The sequence below is a fragment of the Pseudophryne corroboree genome, chromosome 4 (genome assembly GCF_028390025.1).
Source record: "Pseudophryne corroboree isolate aPseCor3 chromosome 4, aPseCor3.hap2, whole genome shotgun sequence".
Classification (NCBI taxonomy): domain Eukaryota; kingdom Metazoa; phylum Chordata; class Amphibia; order Anura; family Myobatrachidae; genus Pseudophryne; species Pseudophryne corroboree.
The window spans coordinates 66,456,823-66,473,729 of record NC_086447.1 but is presented as its reverse complement, the minus strand read 5'-3'; the positions used below and the strand labels follow the sequence as shown (position 1 = coordinate 66,473,729).

The 16,907-nt window shown below is 44.8% G+C and overlaps 1 protein-coding gene across 1 annotated transcript in view; it reads left to right on the top strand.

Annotated features, from left to right (window-relative positions):
* LOC134908896 (cytochrome P450 2K4-like) overlaps positions 1-16,101 on the top strand; it is a 99,899-nt gene extending 83,798 nt beyond the window's left edge. Inside the window, exons 7-9 of the mRNA XM_063915122.1 lie at positions 2,508-2,692; positions 8,150-8,291; positions 13,499-16,101. Of these exons, the coding sequence (XP_063771192.1) occupies positions 2,508-2,692; positions 8,150-8,291; positions 13,499-13,680 (509 nt within the window). The 3' untranslated portion in view covers positions 13,681-16,101. The remainder of the gene's footprint in view (positions 1-2,507; positions 2,693-8,149; positions 8,292-13,498) is intronic.
* Positions 16,102-16,907: the final 806 nt, after the last annotated feature.

Sequence of the window (16,907 nt, the reverse complement as noted above, 5' to 3'; positions counted from 1 at the left end):
ATCTCCCAGAAAGAATTTGAGTGATCGCCATCAAACCTGGCCAGCACCAAGTCACCCCAAGCCTCCTTCTGCTCTCGAGTCAGCTAATGGGCCAAGCTATTCGTAGAGTATCAAGTGGATGGATCCCAATGAGATGCCTATTTCCTTCTCTAACTTGGCCATGATCACCATGACATCCACCTCACTATGGGTCGCATGGCAGCACACAGGTCGCCCGCATCGTTCCTCGTCTTCCAGGGACCGTCTCCCATGCCGAAATTCTCAAACACAGTGGTTCTGTACTGTACTTCCTCCCCATAAGCAGTTTACAGTCGGTCAATACTCTCCTGTTGTCATAGACCACTTGTAGTGGTAGAAGATCATGACTTTACAGTGGCCTCTGTTGATCTCCATAATGAGTTCATGAAGGAAGTGAACATGCTGACTTCTTCTGTGTGCAGAGCTGCTTATATACAGTTTGTGTTGCGACATTTCACAAGAACTTTAGTAGTCTATTTACTAAGCCTTGGATGGAGATAAAGTTGCTGGAGATAAAATACCAGCCAATCAGCTCCTACCTGCCATGCCAAAGGCTGTGTTTGAAAAATGACAGTTAGGAGCCGATTGGCTGGTACTTTATCTCCAGCAACTTCATCTCCATCCAAGGCTTAGTAAATAGACCCCTATATGTCAGAGATTACAGTCAGATTGTGTCTACTCTACCTACTGTATGCACTGCGCATCCAGAAACTTATTGCACGCCCCTTCCTCATATCTTAGCATTTTCCCTCTTCTTTTGGGTTTGGATGTCATTAAAAATGGCCAAAAAGAAATAAAATCATGGAATTTGGATCTATTTCTATTCCTACATAAGTATTAATACAATTACCATTCATTTATACACTAGTGACATTTCTAACGACCACTCCCAGCTGTCATTATTTTCACCAATATTGTCCAAATGCTTCAGTGATCTAGCTGGCTTAAATAAGAGACAGTGCGGCAGCACAAACACGTGTCAGTTCAAGAAAAGTATCAAAGTTTGGAGAAAAATAAAGTGGAGAGAGCTAAAATAACAATGAATCAGCTCCCAACTGTCATTTTTCAAACACAGCCTGTAAAATGACAGTTATGAGCTGATTGGTCGGTACTTTATCTCTCTCCAAGAGTTGATACATATGGCCCAAGATACACTATATAGAACATGTATATGTACAGATACACACATTTACACAGTGCCAAATTAAGGTCCTGCTATATTTGCAGTCTAGAGGCATAACATGCAGCACATGCAGTATGCCTATTTTCATGGGAGGCCTGGAGCTGCGGCTCCATCCACCCCATTGTTAATCTGGTTAATCTGCATTCAGACTAGGGTTAATTTTTGTTGGAAGCCAACTAACATAGCTGTATACATGGATTGTGGGAGGAAACTGGAGCACTAAGAGGAATCCCATGCAAAAAACATGGGGAGAATAACCAAAACTCCACACATGTTGTGGTGGAAATCAAAGCCAACACTTCCATGCTGTGAGGCAGTAATGTTAACCAATACACCAACTGTGCTGAAGTTGCATCATGCCACCCAGAAGTGTACTGTGGTCTTGTTCCTTATGCATTCAGAGAGTAAAGACACACTTTTGCAGTACTCTGGAGTCCTGTCATGTTTCACACACAGACTTTACAGTTACTTTACAGTTGCTGTTCCTCTCATAGCGTTGTTAACAATCACACTAAAGGTTCAACTGAATGCAGTCACCAAACCTGTCTGAGCAAGCACTCAGGCTCGCAACACTCTACTCAACTGCTCCAACTCTTCACTCCATCTTATCCTTAGGTTGGTCTGTTTTTACTTCTGGTGGCCTATCTCTTCATCTGGCATACTCAGCCCCAGCAGTGCTAACATACACTGTGACACAAGCTGACCTCTCTTGACTTTTGACTCTCTCAAAATCTTACGAACAGATAAAGGTCAGTCAGAACCTTTGATTACACTCTCAGTTATCTCTCTCAGAGTCTCTTCGACTGGGCTAGAAATATTATTCTTCCCTAGGGAAAAATCTCAGATCCTGCAAACACTCTACCCGGGATCGGTATGAGATCTGCCGGCCGTGATGCCGAACGTCTGGATCCCAACATCGGCATCCTAAGCGGTGGAATGCCAGCAGGGGTGCGAGCGCAAAGAAGCCCCCTGTGGGCTTGCTGCACTTGCCACGCTATGGGCTCGGTGGCGAGCTATGCTCGCCACAGGTTCTGTTCTCCCTCTATGGGTGTCGTGGACACCCATAAAGAGGGAAACACCTAACTCGCCGGTATACCGAAGGCCTTATGGTGGTCCTGTCGGGATCCCGGCGTCGGTATTGTGACAGCCGGGATCCCATCTATCGGTATGCTAACCGCATACCCTCGCTCTCACCACGCACATGAAGACATTACTTTCCCAGGAACATGTCAGTGATCATTGGTTATGACAATATCAAAAATACACATTATTTCAAACATGTCTGTTTATCATTTATCCTAATCAGAAAAGGTCCAAGAAGAGATCTCCAGAGTTGTTGGATCCGCACAACCATTGTACAGTCACCGGGTACAAATGCCCTTTACCAATGCAGTCGTACACGAGATCCAGAGGTATTCTGACATTCTCCCTCAAGGTGTGGCTCGTGAAACAACTAGAGATATAACCTATAAGGGATATTTTATTCCAAAAGTGAGTATTTTATATGATCTGTAATGTTAACGTTTGCATCATCTGCAGAGCTATTATTTTATTTAACGTAACAGCCTTTTACGTCAAAACTGTTGCACTGTTCAATTACCCAAATTATTTATCTTAAAGCCGCCATACACAGGTGCGATCAGGTGCGATTTCTCCTATGGGAGAAATCACAGCTGATGCCTCCTGAACCGCCTGGGAGGTTCCGTGGTGGCAGGATCGCATGCAATATATTGCTTGCGGCCCTTTTGCATGTGACATGTCGCATGCGATCCCGTTCCCCGCTGCCGAAGCCCACCCCAAGTCGGTGATAGGACGTGCAGCACGTCCGATCTTCAACTCCGAGCCGATGCGCACGGGAACGGGCATCGGATCCGACCTCGTGTCAAAACACAGACGATTTGGCCACTTTTCATCCGATCTGTTGGACCGATCCGTCGGAATCGGATGAAAACAGGCCAAATCGGACCAATGTATGGGGACCTTTAGTGCATTTCATTGATAGCTAATAATGTGAGGAAAACTTTATTTTCCAAATTCTACAGCTTATTGTTACTAATGGCAAATCTGATTTCAGTGAGAAATGGTTAAATAATTTAAACAATTTATTTAAGGGGAAATTTCCTGATATATAATAAAAATTTAAATTTTAAGGAAAATGTGTTCCAGAAAAGGAAAATTCTAAAATAACCAGAAATACATAAACAAAAGAAAATGATAAATTGTAGAGTATTATTCATTTATTTTTATGTAACACTTGAAACTACATAGAAATAACTAAATCTATTAATAATTTTTCATTGTGTGGCAAGTCTAGTATTGCTTTTCTATTAACTGTCATAATATAGAAGTTATTATTGTCAGTATAGTTTATGGAATGTAGATTTCTTATGCTTATTAAGATTAAACTGCCAGTGGCAGTGCGTTGCTGTTAAACTAGGTCCACACTGTACAATTATTGGAGCAATAATCAGGTGCTCGGTCTGTTTTGTTGTATAATGAGTATGAGTGATCATTTCTGCATTTCGCCAATAAATCAGGGAATTCATGGTAACAAACACGTTCCTTTGATTACACTGGTAAACAAAGATTTGTTCAGAGGGCAGCTCAGGTGGTATTATATATGTATCATCTACACTAATTTCAAAAATTATCTTAGAATCTATATATCACCCATAGATGTAAAGTTATACCCTCTTTAAGAATACACATTACGATATATATAACCCAGTTCTAGACTGTTTAGGGAGGTTTTTCTCTTCACTAAAATGTCATTGCTTTCTTTAATTGTTCTGTACTGGTAAAAAAAAACAAGTGCGGTATGAAGAATCAGGGCCATCTTAACAGCATTGTAGGTCCCAGGCAAAGCAATGTACTGAGGCCACTACACACCCAGTCACAGGAATATATATATTTTTTAATTCATAACTTACCCTTCCTGCAGTCCCGCAGCTTCTCTACACATGCTTCCATACAGTGGATCGCTGTCAGCACTCTGATTTGTGGATAGCTCCAGCAATCCACCAATCAGCACGCTGACAGCAAGTCACTCTCTGGCTGCAGGCTGGAACGCAGACAGAGAATGATGCGCTCTGATTGGTGAATAGCTCCAGCCATCTACCAATCAGTATGCTGTCAGCAATTCACTCTCTTTATTAAAGCAATGGATCAAAGTGGACTTGGAATTACAGTACATACTTAAGAAAAAAAATTCCAGAGGATCAGTGACGCAAATATCAAAGAGGGGAATTTTGTAGGACCTCAAATAAGAGAACGGTTTAAAGATGAGAGCTTCGATGGACAGTTGAATCAAGTGAAAAATATGAAAATTTCAAAGGTATTTGCCAGAACTTCTTAGGGGAACATAAAGCAGACAACTACAAAGAAATTGTGGACAACCTTTCAAAATCTTACAAGACTATGGGATGTAACATGTCTTTGAAAAGTCATTCTTGGATGCACACCTGGATTTCTTCCCAGCAATCTTGCAGCAATCAGCGATGAACATGGCAAACGGTTCCACCAGATATTTCTGTAATGGAAAAGCAATATCAGGGGAAGTGGAGTCCAATGCTTGCTGACTATTGTTGGACCCTTAAAAGGGATGGGGGAACAAGAGGAACATAATAAAGAGAGGCATAACCTACAAACTGAGGGATGACAAATCATGTGGTCTTCTTCATAACAACTTTTTTGTAAATACATTTTGGAGGTCTCCTTTTAGAGACCTCCCTTGGTGGGTAGCTGCTTTCAGGAAATGGGGGTCCCCTTTCTGTGGAGCATGGCTAGATGGTCATCATTTGAAAAAAATTTGGTCAAGGAAAGGATACCTCCCAATCTACGTGATTCAGTGCCTGAAAGTAATAGGGCAGTGGGGCTTGGGAGTGGGAGAGCTAAGAAACGTTGGGAGGAGAGATTTGGAAAAGAAGATCTTGCATACCATTTTCATGTTCCACTGGCCTTGAGGGATTGTCCAGGGGATGTTGGTTCAGAGGGAATCTCTCTAATCAATTTTAAAAGAATTCCATCAAAATTTAGGGACATTGCCTGGCTCTCCTTTCAAGGTAAGCTCTATGTTAGTGGGGAGGTTAGAATTAGAAGTCCCAAGGATCATGAGTGTACATGCGTGAGTAATGTCTGGAAGAAGAAGAGACCATGGACCCATTTTTTCTGCGGTGTCCCTTTAACATAGAAATTCATAAGGAAGTTTCAAGAACCTTAGGTATTCCTTGGCTATCGGGGCCAAGTTACCCGGAATGGGTCTATGGGACATTCAAAAGGTATGAGGCTTTTGAGTTGAGCAATATTTTTCTAGTTAGTTAGCAGTTAGGTATCACGTATGGAATGCATGGAGTCAAGTATCTCTGAGGGTCAAACTTCTGTCAGTAGGTGGTAGCTTTAATTGTGCACGAGGTGAGGAGGATGATGGAGCTGGAGAGGGGGGGCTAGACATTGTCGATTGGACCAATCGTGCTTGTGGCGCCAGTTGAAGCCCCTTTAGTGGGTGGTATATGACTTCCCTCTTTCCGGTCTATTGGCTGATACTGTTTTTGCACTTTCAAATCTGTTTTAGATATTGTACAACTGTATTTTTGTGGAAAGGGTTTGCATGTATTGGATGGGCTATACACATGCTCTATTCTTTCTTTGTTTACTGTTGGTAGTCTTGGTTTTAGAGGAGAGTGAGGGGGGATGTATGGGTGGATAAAAGGGGGCTGAAAGGGTATGAATGTATGATGGTGGAGGGTGAATGACTGAGTGTGAGTTTGGAGTTATGTATGTGCTCCTGGAGACGGAAAGGGACAGGAGAAAGGAGGTTTAAAATAAAGTTTGCTTAGAATTTAGAATCGAGGAGGATTCAGGAGGGAAGGTTTTGGGTGGAAAGGGAGGGAATATAGAGGTTGATTTCGTTATTTTCCTGCTTGATTATAAGTGTATGATTATGTGGTATATGTAAAAGTTTTGGTTTGGTTTATTTCTTTGTTCAGAACTATATATGAAATATGTTGTTACCTTATTATTTATTTGAAATTGTAAAAATCTAAATATGTGGTTGCAATTTTTTAATAAAAAAACATTCCCTTAAAAGGGATGCTCCTGAGGCAAAATACAACACAAAATCCAATACTTTTACACTTTAAGTGAGTTAATAGTTTATTATGTACATATTTTTTATAAAAAATATTGGTAACTTCAATCGGATGTCATTCAAAATCGTTACGTAATAGATAAGAACATTCTAAAACAATGTTTAAATTCATCACAGAAAATTCTGACGGATTCACCTATATTCATCCTTGTGACAAAGACTAAGACATTTTTTTTTGTTAACCACTCTTATCAGATCGATCAGTCAAGACAGAATATCTTGTCTTCAATCTCCAGGTTTCGTGTAGTCAGTGTGTGGGAATTCTCGATAATCTGAACAAATTTCCCATGTTTTTTTGTGACTATAGTACGTCATCCTCCGTGTGGAAGACAAATGTAAATTCAGTGTAGAGTGGTGTGGCATAAAATAACTTACTTAAAAAAATGAAAGAAAAAAAACGTTTAGCGTATAGCTCAGATATTGGGGCTTTCAGTTTTGTAGAAAATTGACCAGGTTGTCGGAATAAAAAAAAAATTTAGACAGTGAGGTTCCGTAAGAGTTGGCAAAACTGTGCACATTTCAAAAAAATTCTCACAATTATTTTTGTGAAAAACATTAAAACTGATTATCTGTTGTCAAAATTTGTATTAAAAATTCTCGAGTAAACAAGCGCCAAAAATCTATCTCTACATGTTCGGTCAAAGTTATATGCTTTAATAAATTCATTTTTTTGTGCATCAATTCACCTTTCCAAAAAGAGAAAAAAAGTTGTATTCTACAAACAGGTTTCTATAATAATATTTGAACTTGAAAATGTGCATTTTGTTTTTATAGTTGGCACGGTCTTGACTGAGACGCATAAAATATATCAGAATAATATAAGCAGACTAATATTATCATCATTATTATTATTATTGTTATTATTATTATTATCCTTTATTTATATGGTGCTACAAAGGTTCCGCAGTGCCCAGGGGCATAGCCAGTACTTTGTGGGTCCCTCGCTCTCCTCTTAGAAATGATAGTGCCCCTGAGTTTATTAAGGACAATGGTATCCGTATGATAGGTTGACAAGCAAAAGGTCGACAGCCAATATCTTGACACCAAATTGTGGACATGCAGATGGTGAACATGGCCAAAAGGTCAGCAAGGTCAAATGGTCGACATGAGCTTTTTGGATTTTTATTTTTAATTTTTTCAACTTTTTCATACTTTACCATCAATGTGGACTACAGTTGGGAACAGTAACCTGTGCCGAGCAAGCGATGGTGGAGCAAGGCACCTTGCCCGAAGCATGGCGAGTGAAGCGAGCCATATGAGGGGATGTAGTATACTAATTGGGGTTCCACATGTTGGAAGCTAAAATTTGACACCAAAAAAGCATGAAAAACTCATGTCGAACTTTTCATGTGTTGACCATTTCTGTGTTGACCTCTTCATTGTGTCGGCCTTTTTCACACTTTGACCTTGTGCCAGTTGACCATTTTGTGTTGCCTTAGACACTTTTAACCTTTTGACTGTCAACTTATTATGCCATAACCAAAGCCAGGGTGGTGATGGATTCAATTCCAGGACACTATCTGTGTAGATTTTTTATATTCTACCCACATATATGTATGTTTATGTAGTAGGTAATATAAGCTGTAAGCACCAGTGGAGCAGGGACTGATGTGACTGATTAGTCAGTCTCTGTACAGCGCTGTGTAATATGGTGGTGCTATATAAATACACAATAATATCATCTGTCATGTGACTTGCAGGAAATAGTCCAGCTAATAACGAGAAGCTTTCAGGATAGTTACTGGCTGATCTCTGACTCCCCCAGATGTGCAGCCTTTATATACAAGTGTCTCTCATCCTAGGGAACCTTCGTAATCCCACTTCTCACATCTGTGCTGAAAGACAAGACCCAATTTGAGAAACCTCATGAGTTTTACCCAAATCATTTTCTTGACGACAAAGGAAATTTTATCAAGAAAGATGCGTTTATGCCATTCTCTGCAGGTATGTACTGTGTGCCCGGCCTTTGTGATGTATTATATAACTGTTACTACAACACTGGCACCACAGTATGTTGTGTCTCCTGGTGGCATGGACAGATTACCAGATTAGCGGTACTGAGGCATAAGGCTGTATATTAGCTGTTGCACTGTACTGTAAGTAATAGAATGCCACACTAAAGCATTTCTGATGAGCCCCCCCCCCTCCCCACATAGTACATTTGTGCGTGCTGAATAAATGAAGGGGGAGTGGTCTCATGGGGTAAGCCCAGGTGTAGTGCCCCTTATATGTTATGCCCACTGTTCTAGTGCCCCGTACACATTATGCCCACTATTCTAGTGCCCCTTACACATTAAAAAAAAAAGTATTACCTTATGCTTTAGCAGGCTTTAGTGTAGGGGTTGTGATAAGAGAAAGGTCCTCTGCATGAATGGGATCTAGACGCTACCTAGCTAGCCTGCCAATGGGTAACAGTACCAACAGGGGAGCCTAACAGCCCACTACCCATGTCCCCAACGCGCACAGTGCACAGTGGAAGGGATAGGGATAGCGGGCAGGATCTCACCTCTTTGCTGTGGCTCTTCTGCCACCTCCGTCCCAGGCTCCATAGTTTCCAGCACTGCCCGGGTTGCACTCTCTGCCCAGGGTACATCCCCCGGCATGTTGTTAGAGCCTCAGTGCCGTGCCACTCTGCACCGCACAGACCACAGTACTGTGAAGAATTTCAAAGTAAACTACCACTCCCAGCAGCCCTTGCTGTCCGGCAGCAAGGGCTTCTGGGAACAGTAGTTTCTTTGGCATTTCTTCACAGTATTGTAGTGGGGTGCGCTGGCGTACATGGCGAAGTGGCGCCTCACCACTGCCTGCTCGGTGAGTCTCCGGGCAGGCACTGCACAGGACTGATTACCAGTGCCAGGTTTCACGCATGTCACTGCTGCAGCTAAGTCAGGGCGCCCTTCTCTATGCTGCGCCCTACCCAGCGTATGCGTAAAACCGGCCCTGCCTGTATCGCAGTCATACTGATGAATGTGTGGCAAGTATTTACCAAAACGTATCTGTTTTGTGAAGTACCACAGTGCCCCAATTCCAATGGTGTCCTCTCCTATGTCACCGGCAGCCTACTGCTGATGATAATGGGTTGATGGATAATACACGTTGGACATCTGCGCATGCGTATTGTACTTCTAGAAAAGCCAGAAAGGCTTTTTCTGGGTCACCACTGCCCGCAATGGGGATTGTGCCGCTAATACCATTGATAGATGGTGTGTTACTGACACTTAGGGGTGTATTCAATTCCTGTCGGATCTTTTCCGATAGAAAGGATCCGACAGGTCAGTATTCAATGCCGTGGTGAAACCCGACAGCTTTTGCCCGTTCCCGACATTGCCAATCCAACTTTTTTTTAAAGTCGGATTGACATTGTGGGAAACTGGGCTAAAACCTGTCAGGTTTGACCGCGCTTCCAACAGAACACGTGTATTCCGACAATCCACGTGTATTCCGACAAATTTGGGAATTCCCGACTTGTTGGAAAAAAACAGCCGGCATTGAACATGTCAGAACCTCTTCTGACTGAAACCTGTCAGAAACTGCCGTCTTTCCGATAAGACGGCAGTTTCCGACAAGAATTGAATACCCCCCATAGAGTGGTAAGCACTGCTTAGAGAACAGATGCCATAATTGCAAATCCATAACCATCAATGGTCCACCATTCTTCAGTGGTTCATTCTTAAATGTTGCCCACAGAGTTAAGGGTCATCAGGACTGTTCTACACATGTTACATGTTTTGTTTGAATATTTTTATTGCAAATAATCTAATACTAGGTGCTTCATCGCGCCCTACGGGCGCTCTTCACACCGTCGCAAGGGGCTACGCCCCCTTAACCCTTGCATGCCTTTCTGGGGTTCAATATTTGTATTATATGGAGTATTACCTGCATTCCTTTGTTAATGGTTAAATGTTGCCCAATGAAAGGGCGTGCGATGGTGAAGGAGGCGCAGCCCCTTGCGACGGCGTGAACAGCACCTGCAGGGCACGATGTACAGAATGTAGTGGGTGCGGGGGGGACTGCGGATGGGGGAGGGTGTCAGTAGATGCTGGAGGGGTGGCGGAAGCGGGGGGGGGCGGATGGGGAAGGGATAGGAGGTGCTGCGGGTGGGGGAGGGGCAGAGGAGTGGGGGCTGCAGATGGGGGAGGGGTCCGGAGGCACTGCAGTTGGGGGAGTGGCAGGGGTGCCACGGGTGGGAGAGGGGCAGGTGCAGGGATGTTGCGGATGGGTGAAGGGTTCCGGAGGTGCTGGGGGATTGGAAGGGGCGGCGGTGCCGGGGGTGGGGTAGGGGGTCCGGAGGCATCGTGGGTAGGGGAGAGGCAGGTACGGGTGGTGCGCGGATGGGGAATGAGGTCCGGAGGTGCTGCAGGTGGTGGAGGGGCAGGTGCGGGGGTGCCATGGGTGGGAAGGGGGTGAAAGGGGGACCGCGGATGGAGGACGGTGTCTGCAGATGCTGCTGGTGGAGGGGGGTAGGTGTGGGGGAGACATATATGGGGGGTGGATGGTGGAGGGGGTCTGGAGGTGCTGTGGGTGGTGAAGTGGCGGAGGAGTGGGAGCCACGGGTGGTGTAGGGGGTCTGGAGGCACAGCGTGTGGGGGAGGGGTGGAGTGCCGCATGTGGTGAAGGGGAAGGTGCGGAGGTGTGGTGCATTGGGGAGGGGTCCGGAGGCGCTGTGGGTACTGTACCTGCCAAAAAGGTAGTTGGAGGGTATGCAGTAACAGGGCCAGGACAGGGGTGACAGGGTCAGAACAGGGGTGACGGGGCCAGGACAGGGGTGACAGGGTCAGAACAGGGGTGACAGGGCCAGGACAGGGGTGACGGGGCCAGGACAGGGGCGACGGGGCCAGGACAGAAATGACAGGGACAGGATAGGGGTGACAGGGCCAGGGTAGGAGCGGCAAGACCAGAACAGGGGTGACAGGGCCAGGGTAGGGGCGGCAGGACCAGGGCAGGGGTGACAGGGCCAGTATAGGGTTGACAGGGCCAGGATAGGGGTAACAGGGCCAGCATAAGGGTGACAGGGCCAGCATAAGGGTGACAGGGCCAGGATAAGGGTGAAAGGGCCAGGATAAGGGTGACAGGGCAAGGCCAGGGGTGACAGGGACATGACAGAACACAGAGCACGGGAGAGATTGGTATTAGGGCCAAAACAGTGGTGACAGACAGATGTGTCTTACCGGAGTCACTGCTGCTGGCTGCTGCTGTTCCTCTCCAACCTGTTGGGATCTGCTGCTGGTGGAGACTTGGCATGGCTGACTCTCTTAGGTTGGAGTCCTGCTTCCTCTGCCCGTCCGCATCCCTCCCCCCCTCCTCAGTCACACACCGCAGACCTCGCGCAGCTGCCAGGCTCTGTGGTAAGGGGAGACTGGGAGTGACTGGTTAGCCCCCAGGAGACGCTGCGGCTGGAGGGAGGAGGGGGTCATAGCATGCACGCGGCGCGGACCTCGCGGCTGCTGGGCACTGTGGTAAGGGGAGACTGGGAGTGACTGGTTAGCTCCCAGGAGATGCTGCGGCTGGAGGGAGGAGGGGGTCAGAGCCTGCAAGCTGCTCGGACTTCTGCAGCGCTACCCGCCGGCTAAAGTGTGTGAAGGAGCTGGGCGCACCTCACTGCGGGTGGCAGCGCTGCAACTAGCGGTGGGGTTGCCGGGACTGGAGATAACAGAGGCAGTATGGAACCTGCACAGCGGCAGGTGCCCCACAAAACTGCAGCTAAAAAGCGCGGAGTGTGCCAGAAAGTGACGTTCCTCCGCGCCAGAGAGACCCTGCTGAGTATGCTGATGTGAGGGGTCAAGCACACAGTGAGCCGGTGCCCGTCTGTCTGTACGGCATACCCCCTCATACACCCCCATTTTTTGGGGTCTGTCCCGCTGTCCCACCCGTGGGTCGCAGTGTCCCGCGGTGGGGGGGGGGGCAGTTGGAAAGCTCCTGGAGCAGCGGTGAATAGAGGAGACAGAGGGAGAGGGGGCATCAGGGGGTAAAGATTAAGGGGGGGTTCCAGCAGCAGAGCCGGATTAGGGGGGGGGCAGGGGGTACATACCGTTGGCCCCACAGTTTTAGGGGGCCCCCCGGCTGGAGTAGCTCTGTCCCAGCTCTGAAGCTTCCCCGTCCTGCCAGCAACAGCATTGTGCTACAGTCAGCACACGCTGCTGCGTATTGGCAGGTCTGTGGTGTTGCAGGGAGGCAGCAGTCTCCCTGCTTTCTACTGCCTGTGCGGGTGTCTAGGGGGGAACGACCACCTCCTCTGGATTTAGCCCTAGCTGAGGGGCGCCAAAATTCCATTTAAAAAAAAAATCCCGGAATTTGCATAAGGGGGCGTGGCCTCGCGTCCCGCAATTAGTCCACGCCCCCAACCCCACAGCATGTACAGAAATGAGATAGGGCTCCTCTGTCTCAAGTGCCCTGGGCCCCCCGGACTCATAATCAGCCCCTGGGGGCATGCCAGCAGCTCACAGAGCGCTGGGCATGCCCCCTCACTGACGAAAATGGGTGCCCTCCCGTGAAGCCACGCCCCCTTTTCGTTGGTCACGCCCCCTTTTTGCCGCGTGTGTGTGTCCCTCCTTCTGCCTAAAGAAAGCTCCTGAAGAAAGCTGGGAGGTATGCACCCCTGCCTGTGCCATGCCCATACTATCTGCTTCTGCTCCTAGTCTCCTATAGATTTGGCCAGATCTGTGACTCATTTGACTAACTCCGCCCAGTGTTGTGACTCCGCTCAGCGTTAGCAAATGAGTCACAAAGTCACAGATCTGGGCTATTATATAGGAGATACTATAGGAATGTGGTATTCACTGAAGCATTGTGTTATCTATCGGTGGGATCTACTATGAAATAGAGCACAAACACTAAACCACTTATGATACATAAAGCACTGTCGGGTCCAATCATCCTAGGTAAAATAAATATATCTTTTTGCCTTCTGTTGTTGGAATATTCTATTCACTATACATACAGGATTCAGGCAGATGAATATCTCCGACTTACCATGAAGCCCAGATGTTGTCCACAGTCCCCGTACACTAGTAAAGGGACCTTTATCCAAACTGAAAGTTTTCGGAGGTTGACTGCAGAATGCTATGCTGTGTTCAGGTGGAGATGGGTTCCGGGGGCCCTGTTCCTAAATCACCCCTTATTACAACTATCGCTATTTGTCTTCTGTGTTTTAGGCCGCAGAGCCTGTGCTGGAGAGACTCTCGCAAGGATGGAGCTCTTTATGTTCTTTACAAGCCTGTTACAGAAATTCACATTCCGCTTACCACCTGGCGCCAGTCCTGTTGATCTGACCCCTGGAGATGGATTTACAAAAGTACCGAAGAAGCAGATGATATGCGCTGTGCCTCGCTACTGAAATACATTTACAAGTCCGACAAATACTAAGATCAAGTCAAATGTTCCATGACATCAGATATAAAAAGTTACAGTACAGTGACATCACTGATCACTGACACTTCACTATTACATCATTAGTTGTATAATAATTCTATTAATCTCCGAGAGAATCACACCCCATCCTCTATGCAATGCCTGACTGAGTCAGTTTCATAACATACTTCTAATAGTACTAATATTAGTAATTCTGTATTCTGTGGAGTTCAATATATTTAGACAGTATGATCATTTTGAAATGGTCATAATGTTGGTATGCTTCGCATTCATCATGTTGACACAGTTAAAATGTTGACATGATCTGAATGTGGACACAACATTCCTGGTGGTCCAGCGGTGTCTTCCAGGTCTAGCTGTCAGCGCATGAGAGCTTCTGGATGATCCTACATTGCTTCTGGCAGTGAGGATCTCTAACCCATAACCCTCTCCCCAGCGCCTAACCCTAACCCATCTTTCCCATTGCCTAACCCTCCTCTCCTGTAGCCTAGCCATGTCCCTCTGCTGCCACGGCCTAATGCTAACCACCTCCCCTACCACAGCCTAACCCAGTGGTTTCCAAACTTTTTTGAATCACGGCGCCCTAGAATATCAGAATTTTTTTCACGGCACCCCTAGGCCAAAAATTTCTTATTGAGAAATTTAGAAAGAAATATTACATTAAGTAGATGGCGTTTATAGGTCATCCTTAGGGTCAGTTGTGTGGTGAGGGACAGGATTTGCTTCTGTTTGGCCACATAATTTATTACTGGCAGCCACCAGCACTGGTTTTGCCTATTATATTGACCATGAATAATTTGAATTGGTCCTGGACCACCAACCCAGGGCACCCCTGCAAGTGTCCCGAGGCACCCCAGGGAGCCACGGCACACAGTTTGGGAACCTCTGGCCTAACCACAACCCACCCCTTCTAGCCCTGCCTTCCAGAGCATAACCCTCCGATCCCGTCGGAAAAATAAAAAAAGGACTCAGCTAGTTGAGGAATCAGTGATAACTAAAAGAAGTGTTCAGCTGATGGAATCAAGAGATCCTCCAGTCCCAGAACCTAAAGTAGTAGTATTAGAATGGTAGATCCCAGAGCAAAACCTTAAGTAGTGGTAAAGTTAAAAAGGGAAGTTAGATCAGTTTAATAACAATTGGCAAGAATGTATTAACATATAATAATACTGTAACAAAAGCAGTAAATAGGTATCTAAGATAATAAAACGCCTAATACCGGTATACTGTGAGACACCACAAAAACAAAATCAAAAAGTAAGTTATAAAATTTATAAAACAGAAATCAGGAATTGAAATATAAATAGAAAAAAATAATCAAAATAAGAAAATATAAAAAATAATACAGCGGTAGTATCTCCTGTAAAAAAAAAACAATCTAATACAATAATGTCAATGGCAATGTTCAGTCTCAAAGACTGTCTAAAAAGTGGGTCCATAGTAGCATGAGTATCTCCACAAATATTACTGCAAGTAGTAACAGTAGTAATTGGTGTCCAAGCAGGTGCTGCTGAAGTAAAAGGGTCCAAAACCTGGGGGGGGCATAAAGTTGACCATTTTGACTGCAAAACTGAGGTCTCCAGAAATGTCTAGTTCCTGGACTCCCAAGCTCCTCTCACCAATGCGTTTCATCTTCCAGCTTCTTCAGGGGATATTGTTATTTTTCACTTTCTGATTTTGTTTTTGTTGTTTCTGTTAGTATACCGGTATTAGGTGTTTTTTTACCTTAGATACCTATTTACTAATTTTATTATTTCTATTATATATTAATAAATTCCTGCCAATTGTTATTAAGCGTATATACCTTGCATTTTTTACTTTACCACTACTAGAGGTTTTGCGCTGGGATCTACCATTCTGACCCTCCGATCCCGTAGCCCTTACCTCTGCTGCCGCAGCCTAACCCTCTGATCCTTGCAAAATGTTGACATTCCACATGTCGACATTCTGGAGATGTGGTCATGTTGCATGTTGACATTTCAACAATGTCAACATCATAACTGTTGACATTTTGCCTGCATTGCATTCTGAGTTATCAGTGGCATCATGTGTAGGGAGATACTGTATTACCATCTGTATGTTGTTATGCTATATTTTTCCTAAGGCTTATGTGTACTTGTGACTCAACATTAACTAAGGTGCTATGTACACACAGGTGTGTTCCTGTCTCTATGAGAAGATCAGTATAACTATGTTTTTTGTGTAATGAATATAAATGTATATAAATGGATATAAAAGAATCAATATATGTATAAAAAGTAAATAAAATTAATATAAATAATAAAAAAATAAATAGTGTCAAATACATAAAAATAAAATATGATAAATGAATATAAATTATGGTGATCGTTTCCGGTGAGCAGTGTGTGTTAATAAAGATTGACTTCTACATGCTGTATCTATGTATTCAGGACGTGTGCAGTTTATCATTTTTGTTTGCTGAATATGGAGTATGAAAGGACCTCTTGGACTTTACATACACGACTGGTATAATAAAGCCCACCAACAAGGACAGTACCAGGAACCAATGTGTTGTCAGGTCTAGGAGCGCAAGGTGAGGTTTATAGTCTCTCCTTCTGGTGCTGCACCTGACGATTCTAACAGGGCAATACTTTAAAAAAAAAATGTAATATTGTGCCCGTTGTAAAATTGTCATTTGTTGTACTACAATAACATTATTATGAAGCCAGCTTAGGACTCTCCCAATGATTATTCATGTTGAGCACCTCCAGAAAAGGAGGTCCAAGAAATGGGACCATGTGGTTCTATTTGCTGGACTATAGGAAATTATTAGGAAAAAGATAAAAATTCTCAGTTAAATCTACAATTTCATAAAACATGTAGGTATTTTTAGAGATGAGTGGTTTGGAATATGGAGAATCTGACAAAACTGAATCTTGGGTTCCAAGTAGAACCAAGTGCAGGCTCAGGTCTTCCCACCAGGGTTGGTTCCCAAAATGAGGCAAAACATAATTTTCCCAGAAATGTAGAATCTTGCGTGTTTTAGATTGATAATAAGTCCCTCCCTCAACATTAGAGACACCATCTCACGCAGGAGAGTGCTTGGAAAGGGGTGTGGCTGTGGTCAGTAGCTGGGCTTTCAGTCCTTTCATGAATCGCACTCACCATACTAAAGTATGGTGATGAGATTCAGGCACGGAACGGAGGTGCAGTTGGAGAAGTCAGGAAATTCTC